This window comes from Aotus nancymaae, unplaced genomic scaffold (assembly GCF_030222135.1).
Source record: "Aotus nancymaae isolate 86718 unplaced genomic scaffold, 86718_ANA_hifiasm-v0.15.2.pri h1tg000059l, whole genome shotgun sequence".
Classification (NCBI taxonomy): Eukaryota; Metazoa; Chordata; class Mammalia; order Primates; family Aotidae; genus Aotus; species Aotus nancymaae.
This window is the reverse complement of record NW_026988473.1, coordinates 7,739,785-7,756,913: the sequence shown is the minus strand read 5'-3', so window position 1 is coordinate 7,756,913 and position 17,129 is coordinate 7,739,785. Positions and strand designations below refer to the sequence as shown.

General features: G+C 45.8%; 1 protein-coding gene across 1 annotated transcript; it reads left to right on the top strand.

Moving 5' to 3' along the window:
- The first annotated feature begins 247 nt into the window (after positions 1-247).
- On the top strand, positions 248-16,646 carry TTC9C (tetratricopeptide repeat domain 9C). Its single transcript, XM_012454445.3, has 4 exons — positions 248-907; positions 994-1,257; positions 6,797-6,979; positions 12,683-16,646. The coding sequence occupies exons 2-4, from the start codon at positions 1,020-1,022 to the stop codon at positions 12,775-12,777; spliced, it is 516 nt and encodes a 171-aa protein (XP_012309868.1). The 5' UTR covers positions 248-907; positions 994-1,019; the 3' UTR covers positions 12,778-16,646.
- The last annotated feature ends 483 nt before the right edge of the window (positions 16,647-17,129 follow it).

Genomic DNA, 17,129 nt, shown 5'->3' with positions numbered 1-17,129 from the left:
CCAGAACCAAGAAACAGTAATCCTGGGTCCTCGTTTTTCCTCACTGCCTCAAGGTTCTACCCAGCAACAGACGCTCTGACTCCGCCCTTTTTCTCTTATTGGACAACTTGAATCGTCATTTGCCGTTCCGATTGGTCATCCGTGATCGCCCGGATTTTTCCAATTGGCGAAGCCGCAGGGGATTTTTTTTTTTTTTTTTTTTCCCCCCGGGTTGGTCCGCTGGAGAGGCGGGGTCGTTTCTGCGGGATTATTTTTCCGGAGCTTCTTCTGATTGGGCGGCGTGGCGCGACGGGCGCGATCCTTTAAGATACCAAGCCATCGGCAGATCTGACCCTTTCCTCTCTTTACTCCCACCGGTAAACCGAGGCCCAGGAGACTTCCGGGCTTGGGCATCTGCAGAGGGCGAGAAACTGGTCGCCGGGTGGGCTTGCAGCTGTGACGTTTATGCGGACACCTCAGACTCGCTTGTACGTTGAGGTGCACACACCTCATTCACCTTGGCTTCCCAGTTTATAGCACTGACGTCAACAAATGTTGAATTAGGAAGAATAAAGAACTGGAATTGCTGCAAGTCCTCTGGACTTCTTTTAGCAGTAGTCCCACCCACTCACTTCTACTTCCGGGTCAGGGGGCGTGTCCAGAAGTAAGGTGGACTCCAATTTGCCCGGCGTTCTCACGCCCGCCACAATTCCTGAGTAGGGCCTTGCCTGGCTTTTTCGGGAAGTCTCCTTACGCCGGCATCCCCTCTTTAGGAAGTCACTTAATATTTGGCTTCATTATTCCCCCATCGCCTTCCTACGTACTTTCCTGCGCTTCTGACGAAAAAGGCTGCAGAAAGGAGAGGTGGGGCTGTGAGTCGAAATTAGCAAACCGCAGGTCCCTGTGGCGTGCATCCTCCGGGAGAAGGGTAATTTCCTACCTTTTTAAATTGGCTATTAGAATCCGTTATTTTGCTCCCAACCCCAGAGCTTCAGTTTCTCCTTCACTTCCCAGTTCCACAAGAACCCTAGGCGACAGTTATGGAGAAGCGTCTGCAGGAGGCTCAGCTGTACAAGGAGGAAGGGAACCAACGCTACCGGGAAGGGAAGTACCGAGATGCTGTGAGTAGGTATCATCGAGCTCTGCTTCAGCTGCGGGGTCTGGATCCAAGTCTGCCCTCTCCGATACCTAATCTCGGACCTCAGGGCCCCGCCCTCACACCTGAACAAGAAAACGTACTGCATACCACCCAGACAGACTGCTACAACAATCTAGCTGGTAAGAACAGGGCTAAAGGGTGGCTGGAAAGCAGTAAGATAGGAACATGAACATCTGTGAACATTGGGGAAAAAACGCTTTTGTTTTCTTTACCGTCATCCATTTATTCTGCCATGAATTGGAATATCCTGCCAATCTGTGGGGCTCTAAGTTGCAGTAGAGCAGGGCTTACCAGACTTCACCTGGAGAGTTTGTTAAAGCACAGCCTCCTAGGCCCCATCCCCAGAGATTCGGATGGGTCTGACATGGGGGCTACCAATTTGCCAGTTTGCATTTCTTCTTCTTCTTTTTTTTTTTTTAAGACGGAGTTTCACTCTGTCTCCAGACTGGAGTGCAATGGCGCCATCTCGGCTCACTTCAACCTCCTTCTCCCAGGTTCAAGCGATTCCCCTGCCTCAGCCTCCTGAGTAGCTGGGATTACAGGCGATCACCGCCTCGCCCGCTAATTTTGTATTTTTAGTAGAGACCGGGTTTCACTATCTTGGCGAGGCTTGTCTCAAACTCCTGACGTCGTGAGCCACCCGCCTCGGCCTCCGAAAGTGCTGAGATTACAGGCGTGAGCCACCGCGCCAGACCTTTTTTTTTTTTTTTTTTTTTTTTTGAGACAGAGTCTCAAAATCGCAGTGGCGCGATCTTGGCTCACTGCAACCTCCACCTCCCAGGTTCAAGCGATTCTCCTGCCTCAGCCTCCTGAGTAGCTGGGACTACAGGTGCGTGCCACCACCACGGCGGTCTCATTTTTTGTGTTTTTAGTAGAGATGGGGTTTCACCGTGTGAGCCAGGATGATCTCGATCTCCTGACCTCTTGATCCGCATGCCTCGCCCTCCCAAAGTGCTGGGATTACAGGCATGAGCCACCACACCCGACTAATATATATATATATATTATTTTTTTTTTCTTTTCTTTTTTCTTTCTTTTTTTTAATTTGAGACGGAGTTTTGCTCTTCTTGCCCAGGCTGGAGTGCAATGGCGAGATCTCGGCTCACTACAACCTCTGCCTCCCCGCGTTCAAGCGATTCTCCTGCCTCAGCCTTTCGAGTAGCTGAGATTACAGGCATGCGCCACTATGCCCCGCTGATTTTTGTATTTTTAGTAGAAACGGGGGTTTCTCCATGTTGGTCAGGCTGGTCTCGAACTCCTGACCTCAGGTGATCCACCTGCCTAGGCCTCCCAAAGTGGTGGGATTACTGGCGTGAGCCACCGCTCCTGGCACACCTGGCTAATTTTTGTATTTTTAGTAGAGATGGGGTTTCACCATGTTGGTTAGGCTGGTCTCAAACTCCTGACCTCAGATGATCAATATGCCTCTGCCTCCTAAAGTGCTGGGATTACATGTGTGAGCCACCATGCCCAGCCCCAGTTTACATTTCTAACAGCCTTCTGAGTATTGCTGATAGCTTTAGGGAATTTTGCACGCTATAGAGAAAAACTATACCTAAGGTCAGTCCATTGTTTAAGGAACATTTAATATTTGGGAAACACGGTGATTGCTTTAGCCGGTGGTTTATATCCTTTATTATATTCAGTCGGTTGTATAGCTTTTCCTTATTTTTCTCTTTCCTATAATTTAGGTAACATGGATAACTATCTTTCATCTCTTTGTGGTCTTGGGTGAAAAGATACATGCCACAGTTAGATCACCAAGATTAACCTGCTTGGCCTGGCATGGTGACTCATGCCTGTAATCCCAGCACTTCGGGAGACTGAGGTGGGTGGATCTCTTGGGTCCAGGAGTTTGAGATCAGCCTGGGCAACATGGCAAAACCCAGTCTTTACAAAAATATTAAAAATTAGCCAGTCATGGTGGCATGCACCTGTGGTCCAGGCTACTGGGAGGTTGAAGTGGGAGGATTACCTGAGCCCAAGAGGTGGAGCCTGCAGTGAACTGTGAGCCACTGCACTCCAGCCTGGGCAACAGAGCCAGACCCTGTCTAAAAAAATAAATAAATAAAATTAACCTGCTAAGTGAAGGAGATGTCTTAGGTCTGTTCTATGGCAGACAAAATAAACATAGAACTAATAAACTTATATTGCAGTATATGGCCGGGCGTGGTGGCTCACCCCTGTAATCCAAGCACTTTGGAGGCCAAGGTGGGTGGATCACCTGAGGTCGGGAGTTCAAGACCAGCCTGACCAACATGGTGAAACCCCGTCTTTAAAAAAAAAAAAATTAAATATATATATATATTGCAGTATATTAGAACATTCTAACAATCCAGGATGAGGCCATAGAAATTTATTAGGAGTAGTTTTTACCCTTCCTTATAGCCTAAAAGTGATTTTTAAAATTACATCTCAAGTCCACCTGGAGAGTCAAGATTTACAAGTATTCATCTCTAAAACAATTCATCTCCTTGATTTTTTGGCCAATTCCCTAATATACATTCTTTTTTTTTTTTTTTTTTTGGAGAGGGGCTCTTGCTCTGTCACCCAGGCTGAAGTGCAGTGGTGTGATCTCAGCTCACCGAAACCTCCGCCTTCTGGGTTCAATCGATTTTCCTGCCTCAGCCTCCCGAGTAGCTGGGATTACAGGTGCTCACCACCAAGCCTGGCTAATTTCTTTGTATTTTTAGTAGAGATGCGTTTTCACAATGATAGCCAGGCGGGTTTTGAACTCCTGACCTCAAGTGATCCGCCTGCCACAGCCTCCCAAAGTACTGGGATTACAGATGTGAGCCAGCCACCGCACCCGTTCTCAAGCTTTTTAATCATCAAGCTGGGCTGGGCGTGGTGGATCACCTGAGGTTGGGAGTTCAAGACCAGCCTGACCAAAATAGAGAAACTCTCTCTCTACTAAAAATACAAAATTAGCTGGGTATGGTGGCGCATGCCTGTAACTGCTTAGGAGGCTGAGGCAGGAGAATCGCTTGAACCCAGGAGGCGGATGTTGCAATGAGCCGAAATCGCGCCTTGCACTCCAGCCTGGGCAACAAGAGTGAAACTGTTTCCAAAAAAAAATAAATAAATAAATCAGGATGACAGCCTTGTTTCTCATATCCTCTGCTCCTAGCTCAGTGCCTGGCACATGGTCAATGCACAAGAACTGGTTGTTGAATTAATAAGCAAGGGTAACAGGTTGGTTGACCTCTGGGGAAATATCTAAGTATAAACCATATGACCACTTGGTGGGGATGTTGTAGAAGGGATACAAACATAAGCACAGGCCCTTTAATGCCCTCATCAGTGCTGATTCTTGGTCTTCCTCAGCCCCATGATTCAATAATAGTATGTTTAATTCTCACAGTTGTGAAATAGGGAATGTGTTTCCCTTCTTAATCATAAAAAGGCAGAACATTAACCTGAATTGCCTCCTCTGTAGGTTTGTATTTTAAGGTCTCATTAAGTCATCCAAGAGAATAGTGAAGTCATATACTGTATTGTTATTGAGAATGATGATTTTGGGTTTAGAGAACACTTCACTCAATTCATTCCACCTAGAATCTCTAAGATCTTGGACAGCTTACTTCTCTGAGTCTTGATTTCTTCATCCACTAAATGAAGATAGTAATACTTGTTTAATAGTGTAGATGAGAAGATTAAACGCGACAGTGTATATGAATCACATAGCACAGTGCTTGCTGTTTCCTCACATCATTAATGGCAACCGTTGTTTTTTTTTCTTTTTCTCTTTTTTTTTCAAAGATGGGGTTTCACCATATTGGTCAGGCTGGTCTCGAACTTCTGACCTCATGTAATCTGCCCACCTCAGCCTCCCAAAGTACTGGGATTACAGGCGTGAGCCACTGCACCTGGCGGCAACCGTTGTTAACCAAGCCGCAATATAAAAACTGTGGCGAAATGGGGGATTTAGGACATAGAGCCTTGGGTAGAAGAGATACAGTGGGCCCTGGCTCTGGTTTTTGAAATTTTCAGATAAAAAAAGAAGAAGAAAAATGGGTCCTAGCACGGTGGCTAACACCTGTAATCCCAGCACTTTGGGAGGCCGAGGTGGGTGAATCACAAGGTCAGTTTAAGACCAGCCTGGCCAAGATGGTAAAACCCAGTCTCTGCTAAAAATATAAAAATTAGCTAAGCGTGGTGGTGGGTGCCTATAATCCTAGCTACTGGGGAGGCTGAGGCAGAGGATTGCTTGAACCTGGGAGGCAGAGATTGTAGTGAGCTGAGATTGCACCACTGCACTCCAGCCTGGGCAACAGAGCAATACTCCATCTCACACACACACAAAAAAAATTAGCCAGGCATGGTAGTGGGTGCCTGTAACCCCAGCTACTTGGGAGGCTGAGGCAGGAGAACTGCTTGAATCCGGAGGCGGAGGTTGCAGTGAGCTGAGATAATGCCATTGCACTCCAGCCTGGGCAACAGGAGGGAAACACTGTCTCAATAATCATACTCAGAATCATAATAGGGTCTTGGCTGGACATGGTGGCTCATGCCTATAATCCTTGGGAGGCCAAGGTGGGCAGATCACTTGAGGTCAGGAGTTCAAGACCAGCCTGGCCAACATGGTGAAAACCCATCTATACTAAAAACACAAAAATTAGCTGCACATGGTGACACATTTTTGTAATCCGAACTACTCAGAGGTTGAGGCAGAAGAATCAGTTGAACCTGGGACAGGGAAATTGCAGTGAGCCAAGATCATGATACTACACTCCAGCCTCGGTGATGAGTGAGACTGTCTTTTAAAAAAAAAAAAAGAAAAGAAAAAAAAGGCCAGGTGCAGTGGTTCACGCCGATAATCCCAGCACTTTGGGAGGCCAGGCAGGTGGATCATGAGTTCAGGAGTTCAAGACCAACCTGGCCAAGATGGTGAAACCTTGTCTATACTAAAAATACAAAAATATTAGCTGGGCGTGGTGGCAGGTGCCTGTCATCCCATCTACTCGGGAGGCTGAGGCAGAGAATTGCTTGAACCTGGGAGGTGGAGGTTGCAGTGAGTGAGCTGAGATCGTGCCACTGCACTCCAGCCTGGGCAACAGTACAAGACTGCATCTCAAAAAAAAAAAAAAAAAAAAAAGGAATACTTATGTTATCCAGAATATATTTGTTATAACACTGCAGTGAATACCCTACCAAAAAAGGCAATGGGGGTCTCACTGTGTTGCCTAGGCTGGTCTTGAACTCTTGGGCTCAAGCGATCCTCCCACTTCAGCCTCCCAAAGTGCTAGGATTATAGGCATGAGCCACCATGCTCAGTCCAAAGATGAGTTTTAAGTAAATTTTAAAGTATGTTCTTACCAGCTTTATAGCTTGGCCTAAGGCATGAGCCACCATGCTCAGCCCAAAGATGAGTTTTAAGTAAATTTTAAAGTATGTTCTTACCAGCTTTATAGCTTGGCCTAACTCAATACTAAATATGTAGCAGAAAATCAGTAAATATTGAAGTACATTACAAGATATGTGAAGCTTTTATTCACTGCTGCATCCCCAGTGTGTAGAAGAGTATCTGGCATATGGGAGACACTTCAGCTTTTGTTGACTGAATGTTGTTGATACCGGTACTGCCTTGAGCTGGCCAGTGGAACCTGGTGTAACAAGCCCCTCCTCCCACTTCTCTCCTTTCATATGGCCCATTAGCCTGTCTCCTTCAGATGGAGCCAGTGAACTATGAACGAGTGAGAGAATATAGTCAGAAAGTCCTGGAACGACAGCCTGATAATGCCAAGGCCTTGTATCGGGCGGGAGTGGCCTTTTTCCATCTACAGGACTATGACCAGGCCCGGCACTACCTCCTGGCTGCCATCAATAGGCAGCCTAAAGGTGAGTCAAAGGGGCTTTGAAATGCTGAAGACAAAATTGTCTTGCTGGGGTGGATCTGTGTGGAAGGGGGATTTTATTTTACTTTGCCAATGTATTATTTTCAATAAGTAATACATTCACATGGTTGGGAATTCAAATTGTGTGAAAAAGTGTATGATGACTAGGCCTTTTTTCTTTTGTTTTTTTGACATGGAGTTTCGCTATTGTTGCCCAGGCTGGAGTGCAATGGCACGATCTTAGCTCATCGCAACCTCCACCTCCTGGGTTCAAGCGATTCTCCTGCCTCAGCCTCCTGAATAGCTAAGATTACAGCAAGCACTACCATGTCCAGCTAATTTTGTATTTTTATTAGAGACAGGGTTTCTCCATGTTGGTCAGGCTGATCTCAAATTCCCAACTTCAGGTGATGTGCCCACTTCAGCCTCCCAAAGTGCTGGGATTACAGGTGTGAGCCACCATGACCAGCCAGTATTATTAGTTTCATGTGTCAGGTGTTGATGCTTAAACAGGCATATACTATATATATTGGTATGTCTGTTTCGTATATATATATACCTGGCTGGGTGCGGTGGCTCCTGCCTATAATCCCAGCACTTGGGAGGCTTAGGCAGGCGATCACCTGAGGTTAGGAGTTTGAGACAAACCTGACCAACATGGAGAAACCCCATCTCTACTACAAATACAAAATTAGCCGGGCATGGTGGCCCATGCCTGTGATCCCAGCTATGAGAGAGGCTGAGGCAGGAGAATCGCTTGAACTTGGGAGGAAGAGGTTGCAGTAAGCCAAGATTGTGCCATTGCACTCCAGCCTGGGCAACAAGAGTGAAACACCATCTCAAAAATATATATATATATAGATAGATGTCTGTATGCCTATTTTAATATATAAATGTATACATATGAGTGTACTTTTATTTATAAATATACATAAATATATATAAAATAGGCATCATATATATGAGATATATATGTGAAACAGACTTATATGTATGCCTATTTCATTCAATACTGTTATATATAATGCCCCCACCCCCAGGCCAAACACAAGGATTTAAAAAGTGTTGTTTTGGCCAGGCACAGTGGCTCGTGCCTGTAATCTCAGCACTTTGGGAGGCTGAAGTGGGCAGATCACCTGAGGTCAGGAGTTCGAGACCAGCCTGACCAACATGGAAAAACCCCATCTCTATTAAAAATACAAAAATTAGCTGGGTAGGCTGGGTGCCGTGGCTCATGACTGTAATCCTAGCACTTTGGGAGGCCAAGGTGGGCGGATCACCTGAGGTCAGGAGTTTGAGACCAGCCTAGACAACGTGGTGAAACCCCATCTATAAAAAAAAAAAAAATTAGCTGGGTATGGTGGCACATGCCTATAATCCCAGCCACTCGGAAGGCTGAGGCAGGAGAATCGCTTGAACATGGGAAGCAGAGGTTGCAGTAAGCCGAGATGGTGCCATTGCACTCCAGCCTGGGCAACAAGAGCAAACCTCCGTCTCAGAAAAAAAAAAAAAAAAAAAAAAAAGTGTTGTTTTTCGGGACCTGGCACAGTGGCTCACGCCTGTAATCCCAGCACTTTGGGAGGCTGAGGATCACCTGAGGTCAGGAGCTGAAGACCAGCCTAGCCAACATGGCAGAGCCCCATCTCTACTAAAAAAAAAAAAAAAAATACAAAAACTAGCCAGGCATGGTGGTGGGCACCTGTAATCCCAGCTACTCAGGAGTTGAGGCAGGGAGAATCACTTAAAACCAGGAGGCAGTGGAAGACAATGTGGCGATTCCTCAAGGACCTAGAAATAGAAATTCCATTTGACCCAGCAATCCCATTACTGGGTATATATCCAAAGGATTATAAATCGTTCTACCATAAGGACACATGCACACAAATGTTCACTGCGGCACTGTTTACAATAGCAAAGACTTGGAACCAACCCAAATGCCCATTGATGATAGATTGGACAGGGAAAATGTGGCACATATACACTATGGAATACTATGCAGCCATAAAAAACGATGAGTTCGTGTCCTTTGTGAGGACATGGATGAACCTGGAAACCATCATTCTCAGCAAAGTGACACAAGAACAGAAAATCAAACACTGCATGTTCTCACTCATAGGCGGGTGTTGAACATTGAGAACACATGGACACAGGGAGGGGAGCATCACACTCTGGGGTCCGTCGGGGAGAAAAAGGGGAGGGACACCAGGGGGTGGAGAGTTGGGGAGAGATAGCATGGGGAGAAACGCCAGATATAGGTGATGGGGAGGAAGGCAGCAAATCACACTGCGATATATGTACCTATATAACAATCTTGCATGTTCTTCACATGTACCCCAAAACCTGAAATGCAATAAAAAATAAAAAAACGGGAGGCAGAGGTTGCAGTGAGCCAAGATTGCATGACTAAATTCCAGCCTGGGCAGCATAGCCGAGATATGCAGTGAGCAGATATCTGTCTCCAAGAAACAACAAAAAAGTGTTATTTTCAAGTTCAGTTCCTGGTCTTTAAGAGTGACTGGGGCTGAGCGCGGTGGCTCACACCTGTAATCTTAGCACTTTGGGAGGCTGAGGAGGGCAGATCACTTGAGGTTAGGAGTTCAAGACCAGCCTAGCCAACATAGTGAAACCCCTATCTCTACTAAAAATACAAAAATTAGCCGGGTGTGGTGACAGGTATACCTGTAATACAGGAGGCTGAGGTAGGAGAGTCACTTGAACCTGGGAGGCGGAGGTTGCAGCGAGCTGAGATTGTGCCACTACAATCCACCTTGGGAGACAGTGAGACTCCATCTCAAAAAAAAAAAAAATAGCCAGGTGTGGTGGCTCAGTCTGTAATCCTAGCACTTTGGGAGGCTGTGGCAAGCAGATTGCCTAAGCTCAGGAGGTCAAGACCAGTTGGCAACACGGCAAAACCCCGTCTCTACTAAAAATACAACTTAGCCAGGCGTGGTGGCTTGCACCTGTAATCCCCAGTACTCAGGAGACTGAGGCAGGAGGATTGCTTGAATCCATGAGGCAGAGGTTGTAGTGAGCCCAGATCGCACCACTGCACTCCGTCTGGGGTGACAGAACGAGACTCTGTCTCAAAAATAAAAAGAGTGACTGCAATAGGATACGTGAATGCCAGTAAATACACTTGATAATCCTCATTCTGCCAGTTCTCCAGCTGGGGTCTGGCATTTGCTTTCACTATCATTTTTATCCTTTAGCTCAGCTAACACCAGGTATGACCTAGAAAAGGGGCAGGCCTACTCAGAGAGAATTTGAGACTTTGTTTCCAAGGCAAAAAGGAAATTGTGAGGGAGATGAGAGACTCATTCCTATGTTGGTTGGTTGAGCACTGAAAATTGTCTCCCTTTTGCATTCTGGGTTACAGTAGCCATTGGATACTAGTAGCAGAGTCCTCAAATGTGTAACACTGCAGTAAAATCTCACTAATCTAAATGACTGGGAAAGCCATTAGGAATTTCTAAAGATATAAAGTATGAGCCATTTGTTCATGTTTCTCACCTTCAAGTACATAAATTGTCACCTACATGAATAGTATCTTTAAAGGCTCTATTTTAAAAAAATTATTATAATTTTAATTTTTTTATTATACTTTAAGTTCTGGGGTACATGTGCAGAACGTTTGTTACATAGCTATACACATGCCATGGTGGTTTGCTGCATCCTGTCATCTACATTAGGTATTTGTCCTAATGCTATCTCTCCCCTAGCCCCCTACCCACAAGAGGCTCTCCTTTAATGGTAGCTATTTCACTGATCTTCCTTTCATTAAAAAATTAGTAGCCAGTGGCCAGGCTCAGTGACTCACACCTGTAATCCCAGCACTTTGGGAGGCCGAAGCAGATGAATCACGAGGTCAGGAGTTGAAGACCAGCCTGGCCAATATGGTGAAATCTCGTCTCCACTAAAAATAGAAAAATTAGCCAGGTGTGGTGGTGCATACCTGTAATCCCAGCTACTCGGGATGCTGAGGCATGAGAATTGATTGAACCTGGGAGGCAGAGGTTGCAGTGAGCAGAGATCACTCCACTCTGGGCAACAGGGTGAGACTCTGTCTCAAAATAAATAAATAAAAATTAGTGGGCCGGGCGCGGTGGCTCACGCCTGTAATCCCAGCACTTTGGGAGGCTGAGGCAGGTGGATCATGAGGTCAAGAGATTGAGACCATCCTAGTCAACATGGTGAAACCCCATCTCTACTAAAAATACAAAAAATTAGCTGGGCACGGTGGCGCGTGCCTGTAATCCCAGCTACTCAGGAGGCTGAGGCAGGAGAATTGCCTGAACCCAGGAGGCGGAGGTTGCAGTGAGCCGAGATCGCACCATTGCACTCCAGCCTGGGTAACAAGAGTGAAACTCTGTCTCAAAAAAAAAAAAAAAAAAATTAGCAGCCAGTCCAGCCCTGTACAGAAATTTTTTTTGTAATTCCAAATGTTATTAATTAATGAGAGTTACTGTTGCATAGAATGGTCATGATATATTTGGATCTTAGGTTTTGTTTGTTTTTGAGACAAGAGTCTCGTACTATCGCCTAGGCTGGAGTGCAGTGATTGTATTTTTAGTAGAGATGGGGTTTCAATATGTTGGCCAGGCTGTTCTCAAACACCTGACCTTGTGATCCACCCACCTTGGCCTCCCAAAGTGCTGAGATTAAAGGCGTGAGCCACCTCACCCAGCCTTTCTCTTTTTTTTTTGAGATGGAGTCTTGCTCTGTAGCCCAGGCTGGAGTGCAGTGGCACAATCTCAGCTCTCTGCAACCTCTGCCCCGCAGGTTCAAGCGATTCTCCTGCCTGGGTCTCCCAAGTAGCTGGGGCTACAGGTGCTTGCCACCACACCCAGCTAATTTTTGTATTTTTAGTAGAGACGGGGTTTTACCTTATTGGCCAGGATGGTCTGGATCTCCTGAACCTGTGATCCACCCGCCTTGGCCTCCCAAAGTACTGGGATCACAGGCGTTAGCCTTGGAGAGATTTAAAAATGGGAGCATGTGGGCTGGGTGCGGTGGCTCACGCTTGTAATCCCAGCACTCTGGGAGGCCAAGGATGGCAGATCATGAAGTCAGGAGCTCGAGACCAGCCTGGCCAACATGGTGAAATCCTGTCTCTACTAGAAAGACAAAAATTAGCTAGCCATGGTATTGGGCACCTGTAATCCCAGCTACTTGGGAGGCTGAGGCAGGAGAATCACTTGAACCTGGGAGGCAGAGGTTGTGGTAAACTGAGATCAAGCCATTGCACTCCAGCCTGGGCAACAGAGCGAGACTCCATCTCAAAAAATAAAAATGGGAGCATGTGGCTGTGCGTGGTGGTTCATGGCCCACCACTTTGGGAGACCAAGGTGGGTGGATCACCTGAGGTCAAGAGTTGGAGAGCAGCCTGACCAACATGGAGAAACACCATCTCTACTGAAAATACAAAAATTATGTGAGCATGGTGGCACATGCCTGTAATCCCAGCTACTTGGGAGGCTGAGGTAGGAGAATTGGTTGAACCTGGGAGGCAATTGCTTGAACCTGGGAGGCAGAGGTTGCAGTGAGCCGAGATTGTGCCACACTGCACTCCAGCCTGGGCAACAGAGTGAGACTCCATCTCAAAAAAAAAAAAAATGGTGGGAGCACATTAACAATTCTTTTCTGCCACAAGGTACAATTATGGTCTTAACTGACTCTGTTTCTAATTGCTTCTCTATCATCTTCCAAGATGCCAACGTCCGGCGGTACCTCCAGCTAACACAGTCAGAACTCAGCAGCTACCATAGAAAAGAGAAGCAACTCTACCTGGGCATGTTTGGTTAACAAAGAAGAAAGATGCTCTTCCACTTGAACTTAGGTGGGCCATTAAACATGCATCAAGGAGAAACCTGAGCCTCAGCAAGAGAAATTTACCCTATACCTCTGACCCAGGTGGATTTCTGTTTCTAGTTCTGCACAAACTTTACTACTTAGACAGTCTGAGTCCTTTTCTGTCTATCCATCTGTATATTTCTGTAGCTTTCAATACATGTTATTGTTGGGGCTGTTTGCCTTAAGAAATACAATCAGAAAACATCCGCTGTGGGTGGAATTAATCATATTTCTGGCATAGATTTTTCATGATAATGTTGTTAGATATATTCATATACAGAGGCGAGGACTTGCAGAGGATGACATAGTAAGGATAGGCAGAAAGAAGTGTCTTTATTTTTTTCAGAAGCCCAAACCAAAGTGGGAAATATGGCTATTCGCGGTGGCTTATGCCTGTAATCCCAGCACACTGGGAGGCCGAAGTGGGCAGATAGCTTGACTCCAGGAGTTTGAGACCAGCCAAGGCAACACAGTGAAACCCTGTCTCTACAAAAGATACAAAGATTATCAGGGCCTGGTGATAGGCACCTGTAGTCCCAACTATTCTGGAGGCTGAGGTGGGATGATTGCTTGAGTTCTGGGGGGCAGATGTTGCAGTGAGCTGAGATCCTACCACTGCACTCCAGCCTGGGCAACAGAGTGACATGCTCTCAATAAATTAATAAGCCCAAACATATTAAAGTAACTTTTTTTTTTTCTGCGACAGAGTCTCACACTGTTGCCTAGGCTTGAGTGCAGTCGTGCCGTCTCGGCTCACTGCAGCCTGTGCCTCCCAGGTTCAAGTGCTTCTTGTGCCTGAGCCACCCAAGTAGCTGGGATTATAGGAATGTGCCACCATGCCCAGCTAATATTTTTGTATTTCTCTTTTAGTAGAGACATGGTTTTGCCATGATGGCCAGGCTGGTCTTGAATTCCTGGTCTTGAATTTCTGCCCACCTCGGGCTCCCAAAGTGCTGGGATTACAGGTATGACCCACTGTGCTGGCCGAAGATAACCATTTTGCTTAAATTATGTTTTTTTCTCTTTTTTTTAAAATTTTAAGTTCCAGGGTACATGTGCAGGATATGAAGGTTTTGTTACATAGGGAAGTGTGTGCCACAGTGGTTTGCTGCATCTATCAACCCATCACCTAGGTATTAAATCTAGCATGCATTAGCTATTTTTCCTCATGTTCTCCCTCCCCCACCACCCCTCCTTAAATTAATTTCTCATCCTCCTTAATATTCCACATACATTCAGATTTCTTCTCCCCTAAGAAAATATTTGCTTTCAGGCCGGGCGTGGTGGCTCATACTTGTAATCCCAGCACTTTGGGAGGCCGAGATGGGTCACCTGATGTCGGGAGTTTGAGACCAGCCTGACCAACATGATGAAACCCCATCTCAAAAAATAAAAATAAAAAATTGGCCGGGCGTGGTGGCTCACACCTATAATCCCAGCACTTTGGGAGGCTGAGGCAGGTGGATCACGAGGTTAAGAGATCAAGACCATCCTGGTCAATATGGTGAAACCTCGTCTCTACTAAAAATACAAAAATTAGCTGGGCATGGTGGTGCATACCTGTAGTTCCAGCTACTCGGGAGGCTGAGGCAGGAGAATTGCTTGAACCCAGGAGGCGGAGGTTGTGATGAGCCGAGATCATGCCACTGCACTCCAGCCTGGGTAATAAGAGCGAGACTCCATCTCAAAAAAAAAAAATTTGCTTTCTATTTTTTTCCTTGCTATTGCTTGTACTTAGATCATTAATATAGTATATTTATTTATTTTTTCTTTTTCTTTTTTTATTTTTGTTTTAAAGACAGGGTTTCACCATGTTGGTCAGGCTGGTCTTGAACTCCCCCACCTCAGGTGATCCACCCGCCTTGGCCTCCAAAGTGCTTGGATTACAGGTGTGAGCCACCATGCCCAGCCTATTTATTTTTTCATTAAAGTATTTTAGAAACTTTGGAGTCAAGCATTTAAGTATATATTTTAATAAATCCTTCAGACTTCATGCCAAATAAAACACCTAAGTGAACATTTCAATTTTTAATAGATGCGTATCTGTAGTATGCTCATTTCTCTAAAAAAATAAATAAAGATTATCACATCTTCTAGAAACCTATATAATAGCCAGGTACGGTTGCTCTTGCCTGTAATCCCAAGACTTTGGCAGGCCAAGGCAAGTGGATCACTTGAGGTCCGGAGTTCAACACTAGCCTGGCTAACATGGCAAAACCCCATCTCTACTAAAAATACAAAAATTAGCTGGGAGTGATGGCGGCTGCCTGTAATCCCAGCTACTGGGGAGGCTGAGTAGGGAGGATCACTTGAGCCTAGAAGGCAGAGCTTGCAGTGAGCCGAGATTGCGCCACTGAACTCCAGCCTGGGCAACAAGAATGAAACTCTGTCTCAATAAAAAAAGAAAAAAAAAAAGAGAGAGACAAGAGAAACAATCCAGAAGGGCTGTTCTTGCTTAGTGCCTTTTAAGCACCTGATGGAACTCTCTGACCTGTTTTGGACATGGAGGCAGGTTGCAGTAGAGTACAGTGCAGTGCAGTGCAGTCCTGGCTCAGTAGGAGGCTCCATCAACCAGGAGCCCCTTTGTTACTTCTTTTTTTTTTTTTTTTTTTTGAGACGGAGTTTCGCTCTTGTTACCCAGGCTGGAGTGCAATGACACGATCTTGGCTCACCGCAACCTCCGCCTCCTGGGTTCAGGCAATTGTCCTGCCTCAGCCTCCTGAGTAGCTGGGATTACAGGCACGCACCACCATGCCCAGCTAATTTTTTTTTTTGTATTTTTAGTAGAGATGGGGTTTCACCATGTTGATCAGGATGGTTTCGATCTCTTGACCTCGTGATTCACCCACCTCGGCCTCCCAAAGTGCTGGGATTACAGGCATGAGCCACCGCGCCCGGTCAACTTCTCTTTTTTAATAGTGGATAATGTCTATGATATTGTGGGTACGACATAGATGAGACTGTATAGCATGGCCTCTCCCTTTATAAGTGGTGGCAGTAAGCATGTGTCATAACCATCATATAACCACAGAGCAAACAGATTTCAGGAAAAACACACACATTTTAGTCATTTATCAGTAACACCCCCTTCCTTTTTTTTTTTTTTTTTTTTTGAGATGTAGTTTTGCTCTTATTGCCCAGGATGGAGCGCAATGGTGCAATCTCAGCTCACCGCAACCTCTGCCTCCCAGATTCAAGCCATCCTCCTGCCTCAGCCTCCCGAGTAGCTGGGATTACAGGCATGCACCACCACGCCTGGCTAATTTTGTATTTTTAGTAGAGATGGGGTTTCTCTGTGTTGGTCAGGCTGGTCTTGAACTCCTGGCCTCAGGTGATCCGCCCACCCAGGCCTCCCAAAGTGCTAAGATTACAGGCATGAGCCACCACGCCCGGCCTACACCCTCTTTCTTGATGGGCTAGACTCCTCTTTGTTCTTCCCTATACCTTTAAATAATACAACCATCACCTTACAAGAAAAACTTTTACTAAAGTCCAAGGACAGGACAGGCATTGTGGCTCATGCTTGTAATTCCAGCAGTTTGGGAGGTTGAAGTGGGTGGATTCCTAAAGTCAGGAGTTCGAGACCAGCCTGACCGACATGGTGAAACCTTGTCTCTATTTTAAAAAATACAAAAGCTGAATGTCTTATTCCTTTTTCAAGTTTCTTAAATTGACAAAATGTTGTCATGATTGCATGTTTTACTTGCTTTACAATGGTTTTGTGTTCTCATTTTCATTTCAAAGACTTGATGTTACAGTAAGCTATCTTCTGCATCAATGAGGAAAAAATAAAACTGATATTTAAAAATGCATTTTAGAAATTTGTTGCACCAGTCGTTTTCTTAGCACTGCTAAGAGATAGCACAAGTTTGGGCCAGGCATGGTGGCTCATATATGTAATCTAGCAATTTGGGAAGCCAAGGCGGGCAGATCACCCGAGGGCAGGATTTTGAGACCAGCCTGGTCAATATGATGAAAACCCGTCTCTACTAAAAATAAAAAGAGGCCAGGCACGGTGGCTCACGCCTATAATCCCAGCACTTTGGGAGGCAGAGACAGGTGGATCACGAGGTCAAGAGATCGAGACCATCCTTGTCAACATGGTGAAACCCTGTCTCTACTAAAAATACAAAAATTAGCTGGGCATGGTGGCGCGCGCCTGTAGTCCCAGCTACTCGGGAGGCTGAGGCAGGAGGATGGCTTGAATCTGGGAGGCAGAGGTTGCGGTGAGCCGAGATCGCGCCATTGCACTCTAGCCTGGGTAACAAGAGCAAAACTCTGTCTCAAAAAATAAATAAATAAAT